General features: G+C 44.3%; 2 protein-coding genes across 2 annotated transcripts; both read left to right on the top strand.

Annotated features, from left to right (window-relative positions):
* The first annotated feature begins 7,722 nt into the window (after nucleotides 1-7,722).
* LOC133906808 (tubby-like F-box protein 14) lies at nucleotides 7,723-12,114 on the top strand. The gene is made up of 5 exons (XM_062348824.1): nucleotides 7,723-7,971; nucleotides 9,084-9,547; nucleotides 9,716-9,803; nucleotides 10,705-10,837; nucleotides 10,918-12,114. Exons 2-5 carry the CDS (start codon nucleotides 9,200-9,202, stop codon nucleotides 11,666-11,668), a joined length of 1,320 nt encoding a protein of 439 aa, XP_062204808.1. The 5' UTR covers nucleotides 7,723-7,971; nucleotides 9,084-9,199; the 3' UTR covers nucleotides 11,669-12,114.
* Nucleotides 12,115-12,257: 143 nt separating this feature from the next.
* LOC133906807 (uncharacterized) lies at nucleotides 12,258-18,764 on the top strand. The gene is made up of 3 exons (XM_062348823.1): nucleotides 12,258-12,748; nucleotides 13,942-15,571; nucleotides 17,524-18,764. Exons 1-3 carry the CDS (start codon nucleotides 12,382-12,384, stop codon nucleotides 18,473-18,475), a joined length of 2,949 nt encoding a protein of 982 aa, XP_062204807.1. The 5' UTR covers nucleotides 12,258-12,381; the 3' UTR covers nucleotides 18,476-18,764.
* Nucleotides 18,765-19,116: the final 352 nt, after the last annotated feature.

Raw genomic sequence — 19,116 nt, 5'->3', positions numbered from 1 at the left:
CTCGTGGGACCTTTCAGAGTTTCAGTTGCATCGCATGGATGCATACTTCTTGTGCTGCGCAGCCGGAGTTGTCCCTATGACCATGAGAATGCCACTCGTTGGACGGAATTTACCGCAGGCGCCATCAAACTGCCCCCGACCTCACCTTCTTCTCTGCGGCCGTGCAGCCCCTTCAAGCAGACGCCACGCCTTTTGGTTTATGCAGACCGGGAGCCGAGCGACTAAGTTTCTGAATGTTAACGCCCCTTTGAATTCTAGTCTGATTAACAACGGAGGTCATGGATGTAACAGGATCATGCTGAAGCTTGCACGAGATTATTGTTTTCTTTTGAGTTGTATGTACCAGCAAACTAATTCTGAACATGAAATCGTCAATAGAAAGAAATGTGCAATCAAAAGCTTTCCATACCTTACTTTGTTGGATCCAGTTCTTTCCTTGTGTCAGAATGTCAAGTACTGAAGTGCATGCATGCAAAGTAGCTTTCGAACCATTCATATGCTGGCCAGGGAACATCTGCTTACAGCTATGGTCTAGGAAATTTGTATCACTGGTTGTAAAATTGTGACCTGAGCTCACAAGCGGCTTTGCAGGTGGACTGTCAATTGGTTGCTTAGTGGAAGATATCTTACTTCTTTGATCCTGAGGGGAAGAAGTAATGACTCCCCCAGGCTCTAAGGAGTCACAAAATTATGATAACAATAACCAGAGAGTTCATCCTCAACCAATTGATGGGATTATGAATCAGGATTCGGACTCAATGGACACTACGATCGGAAGAATATTCAACGACGTATCCTCTTTAAAATCTGCATACATTCAGCTGCACCCAATATGACCCAGACAAGATCCAAGCCGCTGACAAGCTTGTCATAGAGGAGCTCACGAAGCTATCAGAACTCAAGCATGCTTACAGAGAAAAGAATCCTAAGCCTGTAGCAGCATCACCCATGGCAAAATCTCTTCTACCAAACATGGAAAGGCCATGTATGAAGCACGATGCCAAAATCGCTGAAGATATGCATGGCAACCAGGGCGGTATCAATGGTACAGCTGCTCTCTCATTTGATGGGGCTCACAGGACAAGAAAGGGAAGAGATTGGAAGGATTTATTTGGTTCCATATGGGAAACATGCCAAAATCAAGTTTCCTTTCTCCCCTCAGAAAGCTTTGCTTCAATTTCTCCTTTCCCCTGTCGTGAACAGAAAAAGTCTCAGTCACAACGATCCTACGCTGAGGTGCTCATTGCCGGAGGTGCAGAAGAAAATCCCTCTGGTCTGTTGACTGGCGACGCGAGGAGGTCTGGCAGAGCATCACAAACGGTGCAAAACAGACCTCCGAAGCCTGCCGGCCGGGGAAACACTCAGCACCAGACAACGCCACCTTACAATTCTCTGGCGTCTGCCAATGCTGGTGGGCAGCGAGCTCCGGTTGGGGGACATTTCCATCGGCCACGTGTGGCAGGTTCTGGGCGAGGCCGTGGAAGATCAGTGGCGGCGCCTTCTTCTTCAACGTCGAGCGCTGCAACTTGGACGAACAAAGCTGCGCCGTCTCAATCTTCGCTGCAAGCAGATGATGTATTGGAAGGCTAATCAAAGCTCAAAAAACCGTATTGCTTCCGGTGCAAGACCGAAGGACATACTGGGGAGAGGCGACTCTCTACTGCGAAATCTAGGATAAAAAGGATCATTTATCTACCAAGTACTCTTTGCTCCGCCTGACCAAGCCAAATGCGACACTCTTCGGGTTTGGAGGAACTAAACTCGGGTTCTTTCATATATCCGAGTCCGAGCATAAAGGTATCGTTCCTCAATCATCCTCGACTGCTATGGTCTCTATCACATGTGGTCGGGTAACAGCTGATGTCATTCAAAATGAACTTATAAGAAAACAAGTTGTAATGTGCATTGATTTTCTTGCGATAAGTGATTGACATTGTCATTTATTTGGTTTGATGATCTTCGGTTTTGCATGAGTTTGGATGTGATTTGAATTGATTTGAGATTTCATTTTAGCATATTGATTATGGACTAATTAGAATTAGAGTTGGAGATATGTGTTTACTTGTCTCATGGTGTGTAGGTGATGGATGCAACTTGGCGATCAACGGCGGAATGATCGGGGCCAAGCGAAGTGCTTGGTGCCAGACGATCAAGGAGGCCGGGCAGAGTTAAGAGTGATCCTAGCTAAACACGTGGAGGTCAAGCAAATCATTGAAGGCGGATGGAGACAGCGTGTTGACAAACTCAAGCGAAGGGGAAGCCGGTGCAAGTGACAAGGCGGCCCGAGAGATCGGGAGCAGGAGAGATTTGCCGGCGGTCAGGATCGCATGACGGAGTACACGCGTCGACATCGAAGCGCTTGCTTAAGGTGTAAGCAAGACGGTGAGTCACGCTTTGAGAAGCGTGCAGGCGGTTTCGCGGTTTGGTCTCAAAACCGTGGGAGGACTGGAGGAGTATGTGGCACCATCGCGAAGCTTGCGTCGAGACGAAGCTAAGTCGTGAAGGCGCCACGGCCGTCCGATGAATGGAGAAGAAAATAGACTAAAATACCCTCGGTGGTAGGTAGGAGTACACTACAAGAGAGGTGTATTTTGAGAAAAAGCTAGGAAACTTAAGGGCCAAGTTTCCTAAGCCTACAAATAGAGAGGTAGGGCTAGACAGAGCTTTGAACCAGCCACTTGAGCCCTCTTGTGCCACTCTTTTGAGAGCGTTAGAGCTAGGTTTTTAGAGTAGAGAAGGATGAGTGCTTAGCCTATGTAATATGTGAGAGTTTTGAGAGATAAATCTTTGTAATCCATCTAAAATAGGGCTGATCTCTTTGAGTAATTAAGTTTATGTTTTTGCATATGCTTGAATTCCCCTCCTTCTAGTTTCCCTCTATTGGTTCCCTTGCAAGTTTGCAAGTTTTTCGATTTTCGGTTTTGATTTTCGTTTTGATTTTTGGGCTGAAATTTCAGCACCTTGTAAGATCATTCTTCTTGTTGCTAGAGGCTTAAAAACTCACATACGAGTGTATGCTCATAGGTCTTGAGTACCCTTGCCTCTATATCATCAACTTGGAGAGGTTTCTTGCCCGGTGATCTTTTTCTTTGAGCTGCAATATTTCACCTTTGCAGGGTTGTTTTTCTTGATGCTACTGACTTAAACACTCACATACTCATGTATTTAAGCGGGTCTTGAGTCCTCTTGCCACTAGACTATCATCTTGGAGGATAACCTTGTCCGGTGTCCATCTTATCTAGTTTCTTTGGAAGTTGCGAGTTTTTGTGCACAAAGACACATGGAATGGTCCTGAATGGAACCTATGGTTCATATTCTATTTGTGGAGTTATGTTGCCATGGAAGTAGTCTTCTTGCTTTGTCTCTTTAATTCTTTTGCTTCCGCTTGAGCGTTTTGAGGCTCGTTGGGTGAGAAATAGGAAAAGGCCATCTATTTCGAAAGAAATTTGTTGAGGCGCCTATTCACCCCCCTCTAGTCGTCATTCTCGTTCCTACAACTTATATGTCTCATTCGCTCGGATTGGAACTGGGAGGCAATCCCTACGGGGGAAGACGTCTTTCTTGTGGCTTTTCCTACATTGGAGGAGCTTTACAAGATGGTTAAAGTTGATTTACTTATTAAAGCACACGTGGTAACACTCTCTTTTGGAGAATAGATATCGTCCGATGTGCCATCCCCCAACTACCAACTGAACAAAGTTTGGGTGCACGTGACTGGAATCCCACATGCGTACCGACACTATTTAGCCATTTGGACCATTGGATCAGTGCTTGGTGCTTCACGGGGGATAGATATGAAATGCCTTCGGCAGCGAGGCGTTATTCGTATGCAAATTGCATGATGGACGCCAAAATGCTGCCAATAAAAATGGACATCGTTTTTAGCCTCGAAGGATATGAGATCACTTTTGCTTTAGAAGATTTGAGCTTTATCATAGATGATAGTTCGAATGATCCTACTTTGAGTGGGGATTTTAATGACGACGATGATGACCTGCTTGATGATAATGATGACCATACCAAGGGGTTGGACGAACAGTCAAAAAACTTAAAAAGAATGATTCTTCAAGCTCTGATAATGCAACACATAGCTCAGTCCCTATGCAGGTTGACGTATCCACGAAGAGGTCCTCTCAACAGGTGGAACATGGGGGAGGTTCTGCAACGTGCCTATCTTCACCCCCACAATTGCCGAGCCACATTATTGTCACCCCTTTCAATCCGAGACGCCCTCAACAATCATCTTTGCCAAGGGTGCATGGTGCTGCTACTTTTGCTTCTTCTGTGGTGGCGTCTCCTGGTGTAACCAGTGTGGACCTTTCGTCGGATGTGTGCTCCATGGAGTCGACTGAGAATGCTATACGACTAGGGCGCAAGTCTTCTTCCTCTTCTCCAGCGGCGTCGACACAACCACCTCATCCAGCTCTGATGGCTTCACTGGCCAGTACACTAGTGCCTTCCTTTGTGGCTGGACCGGATAAATCTTGCCTCGGGCACGAGACTTCGGCTGGAGGTACTAGCTGCGAAGGTGTTGTCAGTATAGGCAAACGTGTTGCCGGTGATGCAACAGCTCTAGAGGCTCTGTTGCCTGCATCCTGGGCTATTGCCGGTACAAGCAAATGTGCAAGCGGAGAAGCACTGTGTCGGTGTATTTAGAACCAGGGGTCCCTAAGTCCCGAGGCCAGGCCGGCCATCCACCACATATCACCACCCTGCAAGGTAGGTAGAAGCTAAGTCCCGGGAGAAGGTGCTCGGGGCCGCCGCTTCTGGTTCCCGAGCACCCTAGTTCCCCGATGATCCGCAGAGCCCAAATACCAAGAAGGAAGTGCTCGGGAGGTTCGCGCAAGATCATTCAACGACCCGAAGGGTCCCGTCGTCAGGGTGTCATCCAGTCAAAGGCCCAATGCCGCATTTAATAGGCACGCGCGGTCTGACATCCTGACATCCTGATATTCTCAGCTGCCCACGCCCCAGTGTCAGACCCTGCCATGCACTGGCAGGGGGGCGTGGGTCCATTAAATGCACGGGTCCCGTCCCGTTTCATCCAGGTGCCTCGGGATAACGTTGCCAGAATCGAAGCGCTCGGCCTGCCACCCTGCCCTGGCAGAAGAACAAGACAGGGTGGGCGCACCGGGCACCTCTGAGGCTGCCCGGTGGGCCCCTTTCATGGCGCCCCGAGGCTCCCGCAGCGGCTGGTGGTCGAATGCGCGCCGCATTTCTCCACCGCCCCTGTCACTTCGCCAAGATGAAATGATTACGCATTTCTCCGTGGCACCTTGGCATTCACGTCCCCTCTTTCCCATTCAGGATATGTTGAGGTCGGCGCGCCTATAAAAGGAAAGGATGGAGAACACTAAAGAAAGGAGGAGAGAGCAAGAGCCCCCGACCACAAGACGACCAAGAGACCAGACAACCAACAATCTCCGGCGAACCAGGCCAAAGATAGATCGACAGACACTCGAACCAGCTCAAGTTAAGCTAGAACAGAAGAGCCTCAAGCTCTTTGTAAACAGTTCTCCCCTTAGAACCAGATACCTCCTTGAAGAATCCCCTTCAAGGATAAATATAGCGCTCATACAGGAGTAGGGTGTTACGCCTCCGTGCGGCCCGAACCTGTCTAAAACCCGGCGTACCCACTTTTCCTTGCATTAGGGTGATCGTCTCCCACCAGCCATAGCATTTATTTCCGTTCCCGATTATTTCCCACACAAGCTTTTCCAGGATCATCCCCCCGGCCGAATCTCTAAAAAGGGGTCTCTCGGGATCCCTGCGACAGGAGTTCACTCTCCGACACACTGGTCTGTAGACTCTGCCAGTTCAAGCAAACGTGATAGCGGAGGTGGCCGTGCCGCTTATGCATGTTAGAACTTCATTTGCGGCCACACCTCCTCTTGCAGCCACGCCATCATTAGCTGTGCCGCCTAAGGAGAATGCAGCGGCTCAGACAGCCGGTTTGGAATCCCCCAAGCCTTTATGTGAGATGGAATCACCTCTGTCGATGAAGACCGGATCCTCAAGATCTCTGGGCATGGGTGCAGCGGGCAGAAGACAAGCAGTCCCTCACCATGCAGATGGGATCTCATAGGGAACACCAGAGGGCATCCGTAGAAGCAGCCGCTCCAATGTGATCTCGCTGGTGTGCCGAACGACCAGAGCAAGGCGGACGAGCTTACCCACCATCATGATGAGCTAAGAATAGCTAGGCTTCGTATGGTGTAGGTTAGTTACCTATTTTGGTACGGTTCGATTGTATGGACATCTTTCCCCCTAGAATCTAAGGGGGTGAAACCCCGGATAGAAAGGGAGGACACTCTGTAATAAGTTCACTGAATCCATAAGAAAATACATAGGACACATAACTATTATTCTATGGGAGGGTTGAACCTGGATAAATCATTGTATTCTTGAGTTCGTTCGATAGACACCCATCAGAAACGTAGACCAATGCATCTAGACCCTAAATTCATTGTTAGGGATTTTCTCCCGACAGTTTGAGATGATCCTAACCTAAGCGCTTAGCCGTCTTCCTCATCTACTTAACTACAACAAAGTAGGTGTCATTCACCCTAAGGGCTCTTTTGGAACAAAGAAATTTTGAAGGAAAAATGGAGGACTTCAATCCAAAGGAAAATTGCATATACATGATGTTCGTAGGATTGACTCAAAAGAATATTGCAGGATAGGGAAGTTTCCTCTGCATTTTGGAAGAATTCTAACATAAGGTCTAACCCTATGTTTTCAATTCCTTTTAAAGATGGTCAAGTGGGTCGGCACGAGGCACAACCATTTTGGCCCGGCTAAGGCACAGTATGGCACGATGGCTAACGGGATGGGTCAGTACGACACGACGACTTGGGCCGTGCTTGGGCCGGAGCCACGGCACGGCCCGTTTAACCATTCATATTTTTATAGTATTTTATATAATTTATTTAGATCTAATACCATATAGGGTATGTGGTGCAATGGTCGTGTGTTTAACTCCCAAGTAGAAGCTCGGGTGTTCGATTCCGAGTGAAAGCAAGTTTTTGTGATTTTTTTTAAATTTTCCGCGGGTTGACGGGCAAAAAAAAAAAAAAAAAATCATCGGGTCTACCATACCGCGGGCCGGCACGGCATGACCCGATCTTAAATGGGCCGTGCTTGGGCTGGAGTCGCAGCACGTGGGCCGACACAGCACAACCCGTTTAGCTAACGGACCTAAACGGACCGTACCTCGATGGATCCGTACCGTACCGGACATTTGGCCATCTCTGATTCCTTTGAAGGTTCCAATACATCTTCTATCTTTATCTCTTCATCAAAATTCCTATATTTTTCTTATAGACATATTAGTAATTCCTGTATTTTTTTCCGTTCTATATAAGTAAAAAACTAGACAGCTCTAATTCCATATTTTTTCTATTTCCACGCTTTAAAAATCCTGCATTTCAAAGGCGCACTAATTCATGAGCGGGGACGGTAAACCAAAGTCCTAAAATTGATACTATCGCAAGCCGAATAATTCGACGAGCCCACAGGGTAGGGCTCAAATATTCATGCACCAACTAGCAGTAAATAATCTGAGTGAAATTGTAACTTTTGTGATTGTACGGCAGAATCTTTTATGAGAAAAAACTTTACAAGTAGTAAAGATGAGAAATTTAAGTGAATTCGTAAAAAACAAAACGTGGCTGAGTGTTTTATTGAAGAAGTTCTCGGGGAATACAAGTCGCCTGCGGGCACGTGATGTCGCGTCACCGGCAACGGTGTCCAGCCAGTAATGCAGAGGATCTGATCCTCCGCCACCACCCACTTGTTCTTTCCGTAGCCTCCTCCCGTCTCCTCCTCTTCCTCCCCTTTCCTCTCCTCCGTTCCCCTCGTCTCTCCCTCCCCCGATCCAAATGGTGCCTCCGCAATCCGCTCCCCACGGTCTCACGTAGCCACGGTTTGCCCCTGGTCCCTCGCCCGCCGCTCCGTTCGCTTCTGTTCAAGGTGCGTGGCCCCCGGATCCGTGCTCCGTTCCCGTGGATACGTCTCGGTGATTCTTGGGGGATTCGTGTTGTTGGCTTGGGGATTGGTCTTGTGGGAGGTGGAAAGGAGGGATCTTTAGCTGGAACGAGGTGTTTTAGCTTGTTTTTGTGCGGAAATTGGTGGAAAGGCAGCGGCTTTGATGTGACTTGAGCTAAAAATTAGTGGGATTTGGGTGTGCAGAGGCGGTTCTTGACTATTTGCGCGGTTAACCTTAGCTGTGTTCGGTGAAAGGACCTCATGCGCCTGATAATCATTATGTGTTAATATGCTTATGTAGTTCTTCATTCTATCTTCGTTCCTGTTTATTTGAGCTTCTGTAGCTCGGTGATAGATAGAACTGTTTGTTATTACTGTCGTACGCAATGTTGTCTGTTTTCGCTTCGAGGATTTTCTTCTGAGATTACTTAGATGCATTAAAGCGGTTGTGGGAATTTTTCTGTGTACGCTGTTGACATTGCTAGAAATCAGAAAGGACGAGCCTTGCTAGCTATGTACTATGAAGTATGAGACTGGAAGTAATTAGGCTCATGATTTTAGGGGTCGGTATTTGCGTGGTAGGGTAACTGAAGTACCATGTCTATTGTTTTGTTCTCTGTGAACCTGGAATTATGGGCATTATTTTCCCTGATTTCTACTATGGTTTGATTTTGGATTGGACAATGAGTGATTTCATTGTAATACTATTATCTCATTCAAAGTCAAAATACTAGGTTCAACTACGTGCTCTTCCCTAACACTTTTTCTCGTCATAGCAAACATTGTGTGATGAAGGTGGAATTGGCATAATTAGATGGAAGTCACATGTTCCAATATTACTGTGTGATGTCTTTTATATCGTGTTCTCGCAAAAATGCAAAAAGGAGGATAGTTACTCATTCCAACGTTTTGTGGCTGATCATACTAATTTATTTTAGACATTATATAATAGCTTCATTATCAAGATGGTGTTCTTGCAGAATTTTGTTTCTGAATTGTAGCCTTGTTGGTAATTTGAATTAGGCAATTTGCATGGTGTGTTCTTTCCACAGAGAAATTTCAAAGGCTAATACTAGCTAATTATTTTTCTCTTGCAGGCTTGTTGTATTTAGTTTATCTTGACCAACATTACTTCACATGCTATTTGTACAGTCAGAGGAGGAAGTTTTGAAGTTTCAGCACAACTGCGTTTACTGTGCTTGACTTTCAGTAGATGTCGTTCCGTAGCATTGTGCGTGATGTAAGGGATGGCTTTGGGAGCTTGTCTCGAAGAGGATTTGAGGTGAAGCTTCTGGGCCATCGCAGAGGGAAATCTCATGGTGCTGTTCATGAGTTGCATGATCCAGCCCCAGTGATTCAGAGCAGTTGCTGGGCTAATTTGCCTCCTGAATTGCTTCGAGATGTGATTGAGAGGCTGGAGGCCAGTGAAGCTACATGGCCTTCCAGGAAGAATGTAGTTTCTTGTGCGGCTGTTTGTAGAACCTGGAGAGAGATGTGTAAAGAGATTGTTAAGAATCCAGAGTTTTGTGGGAAGATCACATTTCCTGTTTCCCTGAAGCAGGTGATGATGCTCACTTAATCCTCCATGTTCCATTTTCATACTTTTTTTTAACCATTTTACTGTAATTTATATTTGGAAGTAGTATTTTTATAATAAGACAAAGAATACAGATAAAACATATTATTTCTAGTGATTAATACTATTTTGTTGGCCATATTTGATATTCAGCCTGGCCCTCGAGATGGAACCATCCAGTGCTTCATCAAAAGGGATAAATCTACCCAAACTTACTACTTATATCTGTGTCTTAGCTCAGGTAAGCTTTTTTCGAAGTATTATTGTTGTTTGTACTTATTACTTGTTTTAATTCCTTACACCACATCGCACCCATCACTTCTTGTGTGAGGCTTGTAGACATTTCAAATAATGAAAGGTACATGACCATGTTTCTATTTGTGTAAAACAAGAATAGAAGTGTAGCTTAGTCCTTGCATTATAATGAGTCATGCACGGATTACTGCATTTATTGAAGCTATAAATTTACGCTACTGCCCACAGTCATTTGTGCATGTGTGTACACATGTTCTACTCTTGTTTTTCATGTTTGGCATGGCTGGCGTTCTTAGACTGCATATCTCCAAAATCTAGAGAACCAGTTCCCTCGTACTGCTCTTGCAGAATATGCGCTCTGCTTCACTGTCCATAAGCAGTTATGGCAACTGAAGTTGTAAAATTCAGTAAGGACAATTGCTTCTGGTTGATTAGCTTCCCTAAAAGATTCTTCGTCCTCTGTCATCTGCTTAGTCTGTATTTTATCAATGCCTACTACCATTTAACCTTATGAAGCAGACGGGCGCTAGGGGCCGGGTGGCGGGGGGTGTTGACACAAATGCTTCTTGGTCTAAATGAATGCAGTCAACCAGTCTTACATCTGGATCTAAGCATTCCTGAAGTCATCTTCATAGCAATGAACTTGCCGAATCCAGTGAACTTAAGCATATACATCAGCCCTGCTGTTATTCCATCACCTGAGGCTAAAACATTGTTGCACTTACCGCAACCAGTAATTAGTACTGGTGTGCTGCTTGTGTACCATTTTCTGTTCTCAGATTCATTCCTTATCCATAGGGCATATTCCACTTGCAGGCCTACTTGTTGGTACTTTTTATTTTTCAATGACCACTGCTATTTAACATGGTACAACACATTTTCTACAGCTGTGCTCGTTGAAAATGGCAAGTTCCTCCTATCTGCGAAAAGAACATCCCGTCCAACTTGTACAGAATATACAATATATATGAATTCTGACAATGTGTCTAGGTCAAGCAAAATGTACATCGGAAAGCTGAGGTACTAACTCATATAATGAGCAAATTCATCAATTTTAATTTATATGTATCACTAATATATTTATTTATTGGACCTTTTAGATCAAATCTCCTTGGCACAAAGTTTGCAGTCTATGATACTCAGCCTCCATGCAGTGCTGCCAATGTTTCACAACCTGGGAAAACAAGCCGTAGGTTCTACTCCAGGAAGGTGTCGCCAAAGGTCCCTTCCAGCACCTACAGCATAGCGCAGGTTTCATATGAGCTAAACGTCTTGGGTACTCGGGGTCCTAGGCGGATGAACTGTGTGATGCACTCCATCCCTGCATCATCCCTTGAGGTTGGTGGCACTGTTCCATGCCAGCCAGAGAGTGTCCTTGCCCGCTCCATTGATGAGTCATTTGGTAGCATTTCCTTCTCCAAATCATCTGTTGTGGATCATTCAATGCGTTTCAGCAGCACACGGTTATCTGACATCTCAACGAGCAGCCACAGGATCGGAAACATGTTGTTGGGTGACAATGATGAGTGCAAGGAGAGGCCATTGGTTCTCCGAAACAAGGCCCCAAGATGGCACGAGCAGCTGCAGTGTTGGTGCCTCAATTTCATGGGCAGGGTAACTGTTGCGTCTGTCAAGAACTTTCAGCTTGTTGCCGCGACACAGCCTGCTGCTGGAGCCCCGACATCTTCACAGGCTGCCCCAGCACCACCACCTGAGCATGAAAAGGTGATACTGCAATTCGGGAAGGTGGCCAAGGATATGTTCACAATGGACTACCGTTATCCGCTGTCAGGCTTCCAGGCCTTTGCAATCTGCCTGAGCAGCTTCGACACCAAGCTGGCATGCGAATAAAGCCATCAGTGCCGCATTGTCGGTGATTATGTTTCATGAAGACGCCGGCCCTGAAATTTTGCGGGGCCGCCATTCTGTTGTATGTTGTTGATGCCTTAACTTGTAGCTCCCTAGAAAGCAACGTTTAGCCATTTCCACCTGATCTACAGACTACAGCTGATGCTGCTGTGTTTTTAATACTACCTTTGCACTGTGGAGTAGCATCTTGGCCTGCCCTTAACTAGCTGGCAGATTAGATTTAATTGGGCTTTTCTTACTATGGTTGTGGCAGCTGAGACTGAGATGAGAGTTTGACATTTCCATCTGTGCCCAACCTCAGATTGTATGCCTGCTGAGGTGGTGACGCGCAAATGTGCATCATGTAGAATTTTGAATTGCCTTGTCACAAGTCATTGCAATAAAAAGGATTAACTTCCATTTGCTTCCCAAAAAATTGGGCGGTTGTACGTGTATTTCTTCAAGTTATTACCCCTGTCTGCAAAAGCCATATCAAAAGTTTTAAGAAGATCTCAAAAGTATTTGTTTTTTCGAAAATTCTCAAAAATCTGAAGATCCATCTCAAAAAATTACGAAATGCTTACCTGAGGCCTCAGCTCATCACGAGATGCCATTTCGTGGCAAAGCGGAAAGTCGGAAAGGTTTTTCTTTTTTGTTAAAACCCTGCAGCAAACCGCAGCCGCCGGCGAGGAGACCGCCGATCCACTCCCGCCGCCATGTCGCAGATCCTCTTCCGCCGTATCGCCTCCCACTCCTACGGAATCCGCGATAGCGGCTGTTGCCGCCGCCTCGCCTCGGCAGGCGGCCACCACTATTACGGCGGTGGCGAGAGGCGGCGGGCACCGCCGCAGGATGACGAGAGCCGCGCGGTGCGAGTGTCGGTGTGGTGGGACTTCGAGAACTGCCACCTCCCCAACGGCATCAACGTTTTGCGCGTCGCCCCGCGCGTCGCCGCCGCCCTCCGCGCCGCCGGCATCCGCGGGCCGCTCTCCATCACCGCCTTCGGCGACGTGCTCCAGCTCGCGCGCTCGTCGCAGGAGGCGCTCGCCGCCACCGGGGTGTCCATCTCCCACGTCCCGCGCAGTTCCGTGCTCCCCCCGCCCCCTCTATGTTCGGTTCCGTTTCATTCCCTGCTGTTGTGATTTCGTAGTGATACGTATTCCAGGAATTTCTCGCCATATGGGTACACTAGACGTAGTAGGAACGATTTGGGTGCCCCTGATATGACGATTAATCTATTGTTTAGGCTTTTGAGCGTTTTTAATTGGATGTTTGGTGTTTTTATATGCATTGCCATGCTTTGCGATGTTAGCGATCCATAATTGGATTGATGCTTGTCTTTGATTAATTTCGCATCCATAGGTCTGTTGATTCCTAAAAAATTTATTTACAAAGTTCGATGCTAAATTTAGTTGCCTCCCAAACTCAGGGATGTCAAGTGTCTTCTTGAAGGTTAGAATTGAATGACCCTTTCGTATAATGCGCCCAAAGAATGATCCTGATGAGTTGTGTTAGTACTGTTTTGTTTCAAAAAATATAATGTTTCTATTGGTGTTTGAACTGTGCGGTCTTCTCCGTGTTGAATCCACTGATTTATTTTACACATTCCTGACCTGGAGTTTATGTGGCCTTTGACAAGAGTCAAGTGTATTCCTTTTGGCTAGGGGACTGCAGTGCAGTATAAGAAAGGATAATGTTGTTCAATATAGCCTCAGATCTACGAGAAATGTATCTCATTTCGTTGTAAGGCAAAATCATGATAAGTAATAAATCTTTTTGGTTGATGTTTAATTGAGTTGGTTACATCTAATTCTTGCATGGGTTGATATATTATAGAATATTATGTAGGGATGGTTTTATTTTATCATTGCTGAAATGTCTCCTTTACTGATAACGAGAACCCTTATGAATGTTTCTTTTAAAAGAAAATGTGTGTTTTTTAGTAGGGAATATTGGGGATAGCTCAGATAATAAGGATGCTGTATCAGTTGGTATTTGGTATTAGCTCTACCTGTCTTCCGTCAAGTTTAATAGAGTATATGGTATAGGCATATCCAATATCGGTTGACTAGTTGGATGGTTTTAGTCTTACTAAATTAGATGATATTGGGGACAATTAAGTAGCAATATTGGCATTTTGAAATGGTACCCCTATAAATATTACAAAGTTGGCATTCTGTAGTTTCACCTTTTTCTCTCTTCCATTTGTGCTTTTTCTTCTGTTGCGTTCTGGTTTTTTCTTAGTTTGTACTAATAGTGTTGTTGCCATAATGTAGATGGGAAGAATAGTTCTGACCGTTCATTTATGGCTGACCTTGTCTACTGGATTGCTCAGAACCCTCCACCAGTCCATTTTTTCCTTATATCTGGGGACAGAGATTTTGCAAACATTTTGCATCGTTTGCGAATGAGCAATTATAACATACTCCTTGCTTGTCCTAGTAGTGCTACCAGTGTACTGTGCAGTGCAGCAACAATTATGTGGCCTTGGGAAGCTTTAGTTAAAGGCGAGGATTTCTCGCCAAAGCATTTTAACCACCCACCCGACGGTTTATCTGGATCTTGGTATGGTCACTGCAAAGGAGCCCTCGATGACCTCTTCGTGGAGACAGAATCAGAGGAACCCATCAAGGTACCATCTGATTCCAAGCATTGTCCAATACCATCCGATTCCAAGCATTGTTCAATCCCCAAATATGTTACAAATGCAATTCTGGAGGCGCTACATTCATATCCTAAAGGGGTGAGCCTCTCAGAGCTTCGAGGAGAGCTTAAAAAGAACAATATTTTTCTGGGTACGGATTTCTTTGGCCACAAGAAGTTCTCTTGCCTTCTCCAATCGATGCCAGATATTGTTGAATTTCTTGATCCTCCACCTGGTGAAAACCAGCCATATGTAACTGCGGTCAACAATAGATTGCTGCAGCCTGGTGAACAAAGTTCTAAGATTCAGAGTTCAGCTCAATGTAATGTCAAGGAGAATAACCTCACTCGTACAGAACACAATGATAAGACACATCCATCTTTTATGTCTGAACAAGATTCTAAGCCCCTAAGTTCTTCTCAGAGTATTGATGGGAACAGAAGCTTCACAGAGACTGTAAACGAAAATCCACCTACATTTGCTGTTTCGTCTTCCCCATCAGATGTGTTATCTAAGGATCAGAAGGAGTACCCAACAGCTGATGTGAATGCACGTACAGAATCACCAGCCAACCACAGGGAAGTTGATGAAAGGACTAACCCTGGAACTCCCTCTTCCTCAGGGATGGAAAATTCTGTTAACAAAGATGGACTCTTTAAAAGGATCTGGATGCTGTGGAATGGCTCCGAGAATGCTAAGTATGAGGTTTCTCAAAATAGTGAAAGCACTTCTGCTGAAGTTGTTGATGATTTGCAAACTCCTCCACAAGAGTGTAATGCTGATCACCGTAGGAAGCTTTTGAAAAGGATCCATAAGAATGGCCGCTCAGATGGCTCTGATAGTACTGCAGCAGTAAGTTTTAATTTGTCAAGTTTATCTGATGATGGCCGTTCTGAAAACATAAAGAGAGATCCATCAATTCTTGAGAACTCAGAACCGTCTAGTGGACCTGCATCTCTTCCCATGGGTAAAGCTGGGAAAAAGGATGATACTTCTGATATGAATAAGGGCTTATTTAGTTGGACATCAAGGTGGTGGACATTTGGAAAATCAGATGCAGATAATATTACAACCAATATAAATGCCATTGATGAAGCAAGGACAGACTCAATTGAAGAATCTGAATCTTCAAATGCTTCAACTTATGGAAGTGGAGAACAAGTGGTTAATGAAATATTCACAAAATCTTACTTTTGGGATATTTTGGAGCAACAGTTGTCAAAACCTCTTGGGTCTGAGCTTGTTTCAAAAGCGAAGACTAGGTAAATCTTCTTTTCCCTTTAGATTTTGTTTCATGCCTTTCAGTTACCTGTAAATCTTATTTTTGTGTAACAAAAGTTGCTGGGACTTTAACCTGAAATTCAAACTTCTGCAACTTAGAAGTCAGGCTCGTGATCAATGCAATATAGCATTGTTGTTTTTTTTTTATGTAAGAAGCACTTTGTAGATCTATCAAACATCAACTGATGAGAACAAAATAACTCTCAACTATGGCACATTTATGCTAGTAATGTCAAGCGTTTGTATATTTTATAGATTTGCTTGCAACAGATTCTGTAGATTGATATGAGCAAGGCACAGTTATGCGAGTTTGCCTTTGACTGTTTGAAAACTTCTGGGTTGCATTTGCAGTTTAGTAGCTGGAACACAGATAACCTATCTATTACTTTTTTTTAGATAATGGAAACAGGGTTCTAGCCTCTGCATTGTAAATGCACATAGCCTGGTTCATTATTACATCCTCACAGAATGAAACTGTGAAACAAAAGGGGGAAAATATAACAAGCTACATAATGTTTGATATGTCAACCAACACATGGCCTGTAATTATGTCGCCACCCGTTCTTGGCGAAGAAGTCCATTGCCACCACCTCCAAAGCTTGGCAAGCTAAGCTTGTATTTTGCCTCTCCTCCACCTTTTGTAGTAGTGTCCAGTGTCTCAACCAATATGTGCCACTGAAGATGACCTGCATAAAAGATGTAACTGTCTTTTTATCAAAAACTATATCATTTCGGCATCTCCATATAGCCCAACATATAGCTACACTGATAAAAAATTTCTTTTTCTCATCTTAGCCCCTGCCCGGTGGAGCCATCCCTCCATCATATGATTGATACTCCTTGGTGGCTTTGAACCTAGAGCTATTCTGACAATTTGCCATACAGATTTAGCAACATGACAATCAAAAAAGAGGTGTCGTATGCTTTCACTATGATCGCAAAAAACACACTTCTGACTCCCATTCCAGTTTCTCTTTGCTAGATTGTCCTTAGTCAAGATTACTCCTCTTCCTAAATACCAAAGGGATATCTTGATCTTTAATGGGAGTTTAGATGCCACAAAAATTTGCAGTGGAAATGTGTGGACTGGGTAACTATGTGTTTGTACAATTTATTACTTCCTATGAGCATGTCTCCTCCAGAGCTAATTTGAGGGCAAACAAATGGTTCGCACCAGATTCCTGATTTTTAACTAATCATATATTCTCTTTTGCAATTCCCTTTTACTTCCACCAATGGCTATTTTGTAGCATCTCATATTTTATAAGTTGCAGGATGAGAAGAGTATAAATGAGGTGCATGTAATGATTTCACTATGGGCTGGCTTTATGTTACAAATTTGGCACCTGGTCCTGTGGTTTACTTTCCTAATTTTGAAATTGTTGTATGCTGGTTGCGGCTTGCTACCTGGTGGTAATTTGTAACTTCATGCAAAATAACTTGTCTGCCACAAGTGCCAGAGCAACATTACTTGCTTAACTGAGAGCAACCGCTACGACTTTCCATTAGAAAAAATAGAACTGAGACTGTCCAGTAGTGGAAACTGAATCTTTTCAGAGCACCAAGACATTTGCTAGTGTAAATTTTATAACAGGGGAAAATAAACTATTCTATCTCAGACCTTCATCTAGTAGTTTGTTCCATCAACTCATCGCTTTTTTTCTATAATTTGAAATTAGCACATAACACCTGATAGCTCCAACAGTTATCCTTACTCGTCTAACACTGGATATTAGTCCTTATAAAGTCAGCATTTCCTCACAATTTGAAATTTTTGATCAATTGTTGCTTACTTGAGCATTCAGTATATAATTATCCTTATATATGTTTTTTTTTTGCAAGTAGAAAAGGGCTTATGAGATGACGCAAAATTGTATTTGGCTTGATTGTTTTAAGGGAGAATAGTTCTTACATGATTACTTTTCTTGGCCAGGGAGGAGTTGGTGCATGGATTGCAGAAGTTAGGTTGTTGGCCTCTCAAAGGCCTCTGTGAGAACGATCTGCATCAGCTGGTACATTTGTTAGTTTCTGAAAAGAAATGGATTGAAGAAACTCCTCCCAGACATTTCCCTTTTCGTCTTACCCTCCTTCACAAGAGGACATGTGTTCCATCGAATTCCAGCAAGTACAATGGTCTCAGTTCTATTTTTTCTAATGGTAAGTCGTCGCAGCAGGGTAAACATGTCAATGATAACAGTAGGACGAGCAGGCCTCTCACTAGGGAGGAAATACTATCAGATTGCCACAAGTTGTTGAAGGAGCTTCTTTCACAATATGAATATGGATTTAACATCAGCATTTTCAAGCTTCGTTTTGCTCAGAAGCATGGATATGAGCTTGATCACCAGAAGCTTGGGTATCCAGACTTGGAATCACTGTTGCAGATAATGCCTGATGCGAGGATAAAATTTCCAAGGGTTCTACGTGCAGAAAATGGAAATGGACAGGCTGGCAGCAAGCGAAATGGAATTCAAACCAACGGTGATGACTTCATTTGGGAGGAACTTGGTCCCGTGTCTGCCACTACAGAAACTACTGCAGGGAATGATAAGGAAACATGCTACTGTCCTCCCACTCCTTCGGATGATGAATTCTCAGATAACGATAATCAATCCGACCAACAAACTAGAAGAGATGCTGAGCAGAGCTCACTTCTCCAAATTATTGATTCTTGGAACAGTAGCAAGGATGGTGGTTCTAGCAAGGAACCTCAGGACATTGATAAGCTTGTGGATTGTTCTAGAAGCGCACACAGGCCTACAAGGCTATCACATAAACAATATTCTTTTGTGTCGGACTCTGAGGCAGATAAAGAGAAGGATAAGCTGGTTGAGAGCGTCTTGGGCAGTCTGCAGAAAGCACAGGGCTCAAAGGTGCACAGTTGAATTTTTTCTATATGCAAAAATGCTCAAATTTGCTTCTTTTGGCGCTGCATGGATTGACGGGAGTTATCTAACAGAGTATCATTCTCAGTCCTTTTTCAACTTAAGAGAACATGTTTATGATGCCGTGTTTAACTGGTACCGACGACCACAAGCTAGCGGGAATTCTCGACACTCGATAGGAACTTGCTGCTGTCTTGGTTGGTTTGAGAACTGTTGAACTAACTCACCAATTTCTCTGCCGAGGTCGTATTACTGTGGAATAAAGTGGAGCAGTGCGATTCTTCATGAAGCTTCCGTGAAGCTGATATGTTTAGTTTCTGCTTTCCTTTCTGCACTGTGTTTTTTTGCCCCCTATTTTTGTGTTGCTGGTTCTTGCGTCCTCATTTTCTTGATAAATGCGGTTGATACGGTTTAGATGCTTCGTTCCTTGCGATTGTTGGCATCCCATGATCTAGATCATTGGTACGGGAAACTTTTTTTTGGTAGTTTTAGGATAATATATGATGATAGATCTTAATATTGGACGATACTGACTTACTGAGTCATAAGGTATACATATCTGTGGACATTGGTGCCAATGCTAGTCCTCACTTCTGTTGCATGAAATCATATCCAGACACATCCTGCGTTAACTTATTTTG

The sequence above is a fragment of the Phragmites australis genome, chromosome 23 (assembly GCF_958298935.1).
Source record: "Phragmites australis chromosome 23, lpPhrAust1.1, whole genome shotgun sequence".
In the NCBI taxonomy this organism is placed as follows: Eukaryota; Viridiplantae; Streptophyta; class Magnoliopsida; order Poales; family Poaceae; genus Phragmites; species Phragmites australis.
The sequence above is the reverse complement of the archived record's forward strand: the minus strand, read 5'-3'. Positions and strand labels throughout refer to the sequence as shown.

Excerpts from the sequence above, each read along its gene's own strand:
- LOC133906807 (XM_062348823.1), top strand. The coding sequence starts at position 12,382 with ATGTCGCAGATCCTCTTCCGCCGTATCGCCTCCCACTCCTACGGAATC. Across the intron at positions 12,749-13,941 it reads CATCTCCCACGTCCCGCGCA|ATGGGAAGAATAGTTCTGAC; the intron begins GTTCCGTGCTCC and ends GCCATAATGTAG. Across the intron at positions 15,572-17,523 it reads GTTTCAAAAGCGAAGACTAG|GGAGGAGTTGGTGCATGGAT; the intron begins GTAAATCTTCTT and ends TTTCTTGGCCAG.
- LOC133906808 (XM_062348824.1), top strand. The coding sequence starts at position 9,200 with ATGTCGTTCCGTAGCATTGTGCGTGATGTAAGGGATGGCTTTGGGAGC. Across the intron at positions 9,804-10,704 it reads ATATCTGTGTCTTAGCTCAG|CTGTGCTCGTTGAAAATGGC; the intron begins GTAAGCTTTTTT and ends CATTTTCTACAG. Across the intron at positions 10,838-10,917 it reads ATGTACATCGGAAAGCTGAG|ATCAAATCTCCTTGGCACAA; the intron begins GTACTAACTCAT and ends TGGACCTTTTAG.